General features: G+C 45.1%; 1 protein-coding gene across 5 annotated transcripts in view; it reads right to left on the bottom strand.

The window, feature by feature from the left end:
* eya3 (EYA transcriptional coactivator and phosphatase 3) overlaps window positions 1-2824 on the bottom strand; it is a 14470-nt gene extending 11646 nt beyond the window's left edge. For 2 of the 5 annotated variants that reach the window (XM_035680927.1, XM_035680923.1), the window contains exons 1-2: window positions 2704-2824; window positions 70-174 (exon numbers count right to left, since the gene is read on the bottom strand). In XM_035680927.1, the coding sequence (XP_035536820.1) occupies window positions 70-126 (57 nt within the window). In that variant the 5' untranslated portion in view covers window positions 127-174; window positions 2704-2824. Of the gene's footprint in view, window positions 1-69; window positions 178-1103; window positions 1273-2703 lie in introns of all 5 variants that reach the window. The other 3 variants (XM_035680924.1, XM_035680926.1, XM_035680925.1) reach the window with 3 other exon arrangements.
* Between the last annotated feature and the right edge of the window lie 280 nt (window positions 2825-3104).

Consider the following 3104-nt stretch of genomic DNA (forward strand, 5'->3'; position numbering starts at 1 on the left):
GCCGCCCCCCCCACTCCCTCCCTCCCTCCCTCCCTCGCTCTGCGTCGGCGTCACCGTGGGTAGACTCACCGGCAGCTCGGGCAGCTCCTGCGAGTCATCCATCTCTGCAGCAGAGCGACCCGACATGTCTGCGCTCACAGCCTACTCTCTGCACCTGGAGAGCGCGTCCGGACCCTGCTTCAACACACAGGAGCAAAAAAAACACACACACAGAATAAATGAGCGGGGGGGTTTCGCCTTATGTAGTTTCCCGCTGCGTGACTCTCCCCTCCCCTTGTCCCACAAACGCTAACCGACGCGTCCCTCTCTTGCCTCTATCGCCGGGGGGGATCAGCAGGGTGGTGGCGGGCGACGGAGGAACTGGGGCACCCTGGTCTAATCTCCGGCACGAGACCTGCAGGTGAGGCACGTGCGACACTGACGTTGCCCAATGTTCCCACCACGTTTGTGTTTACTGGGGGGATTAAGGAAGCGTGCCACCTTACATGTGACCTAACCTTCATTGAACGAAAACATATTCTCCAGAAGCATTAGGCGCTCAAGTGCAAGCTGTCGTATCAATAGAAGCCCCGGGGCCGGATAAGATCTAACCTCATTTTGTGCACTGCGCGCTCAACTGGCCTTTCCTGTGAGCTGGAGAGGGGGAGCGTTTATCTGACTGACATAACGCAAACACGGACACAGAAAACAGGTCAGGCTTCAAACTCTATACCGCACCGATGTGTCAGGTAGTCGTTCACACGTTCACCATCCAAAAAAAAAAAAAAGCGTGCCACTTGAATTGGTCGACACATATGGCGGCTTAGGTAAGATTTATGTAGGTGGACTCGAACAATGTGTTACACTGGAAGGAAAACAAGGCCACCGGATGATAAATTAACCCACATACTTTAAATATTTTGGACACAGCCTACATAAAGTTCCTTTCTAATTCATCAAACCAGGAGAAACCAGTTTTATACCGACGACACGCTGCTTATATCTGGCTGATTTAACAGACTTTAATTCATCAGAGCCGCTGTCCGTCCTGCCGTTGCCACCGGTAACCGTCTCCTCTCTCCCCCCTCTGCCAGCGTCACAACACTCGGGTTGACCAGCGCTACCTGAGGAACAGCAGCGCCCTGATACAGGATCCTTTCGGGAGTCTCTGCTTCGAGCGATTGCGGTCTCTTCCCCAGAAGGTGAAGGATCACGTCTAGGGGACACCACAGACAGGGACAACCCGTTAGGCTGAGAACACTGTGTTGGAGTTGATTCGGAGGAGATTCTCGTCTAATTGACAAAAATAAATAAAGTCAGAAACCTTTTGTTCGACGGGTTGCATAATTCCCTAATCATTCCCTAGAAATAAACATGGTAAATTTCGTTAAGCTTGCTTATAAAGGGAGACAGACGCGATACTCGAGTACGTTTATGAGAACGTTTATTTTAGTTCGTAGTTCAGGTGGAAAAGTTCCTTGCAAGGAGAAAATAAACTGTAAATGAGTAGCAAATACTGGATTCATACTTGACCGCAAACAAATCATTTTAAATCACATTTGAGCATTTTTAGCTGAGTGGAAATACTCTCTATGTTAGAGGTTAAGGTTTTTGTATAAATGAAACCATAAGTAGCCTTTTCCAGGAACCTTTCTAACAAATTTTAGTGTCATCTTTTTTTCTTTTCTAGGAAACCAAAAGGTCTTCACATGACTGATGTGCTTCAGTTACTTATCCAACAGAAGGTATGGCTGCACTATATGTTTAAAAACACCTTATTAAAATCATTCTGACAGATTACAATCCAAGATTAAGTGGGAATGATCATTTTTGCATTACAAATTCACTTTTCACCAAAAACAAAACCCTGTTTGTGGACCAGAACATCTCTGCAGCTCTTTCATTATAACGCTGCTTTGAACATTACAGCTCTTGTGATCTTTATTTTACATTAAACTGTTTGCAGAGAACAGGCAGATGAAGCTGACTGTGTTTTCTACTTATGCAACCTTTCTCTTGATGTTATTGATTGACAAAATAACCGTGCCTGGCCTGTGATCGGTAATCAATAAACAGTTCGATCAAACATCAATACCCGCAGCACTGTTTGTCCTCGGTACACTTTGTATCCAGGTCAGCTGAATCCAGCACATAGCCGCAGCCCTGGACGGTCTGCTATGAAGGTGAAGTCACAGGCTAATTCCTGGAAAACTGCAGCTCCTTTGGCTAAACTGAGCTGAAAAAAAATAAAATAAATACAATCTGCACGCAAAACACACGAAGGTACATATAAGCAACTTAGTTAAAGCTGACTGATAAAAGTAGTATCTCTATAACACACATTAACGAGGCGTACCGCTCCAGCATTTAGACGCCACCGAACAGGGACGTTTAGCCGACACACTCAACAACAACCCTAAAAGTAAACACTGTGTCGATCCACCATGCTGGTTAGAGTATCCGTAGTTTCCACCTGGTTAAATAACAAACATGGTCGAGAGTTACTTTAGTTTGGTTCGGGGATTAAAGTTTTTTTTTTTAGTTTTTAGTTTTTTTTTTTTTTAGTTCCAGAAATTAGCCGGCCCCCAGCAGCCATTGCAGCGGGTATTCAAATGGCATCGTGTGAGAAGCATCTCTCTCCCGCTGCACCAAAACCGCCAAACTGCACCGATAACCGCGAAACCAAACCTCCGGACACCCCGAGATGGTGAAAACCAGTCTTACCATTGAAGGAGTGAACGAGAAACGCTTTTATTTAAAATCCACTGTGTCAAGCTTTGTCTGTTGTTAGGGAGCACTATTTCGCAGGATGCGTGTCGTTGCCGGGCCTACTGCGCATGTGCGCTGCGTTTGTTTTACAGGGGTCGTTTGGCGCGACGGAAGGCGACAGGTGTGCGTCATCAGCACAGGTGAGACAGGTGAGACAGGTGGTATTTAAACAGGGGAGCCCTCTTCATCAGCTTCATCTCAGGCTGTTTTAATTATAATAAATGCATGTTTATGTCAAATAACTCGAGAAAATAGTTTGTTTATTATTTAATTAAATAATAATTATTTATTTATTCCAATTTTAAGGTAGCTGAGTTCTAGTTTAAAGTTAAAGTTTGTAAAAAAAAATAAAAATA

The sequence above is a fragment of the Morone saxatilis genome, unplaced genomic scaffold (assembly GCF_004916995.1).
Source record: "Morone saxatilis isolate NCDOM2014 unplaced genomic scaffold, NCSU_SB_2.0 Contig9, whole genome shotgun sequence".
In the NCBI taxonomy this organism is placed as follows: Eukaryota; Metazoa; Chordata; class Actinopteri; family Moronidae; genus Morone; species Morone saxatilis.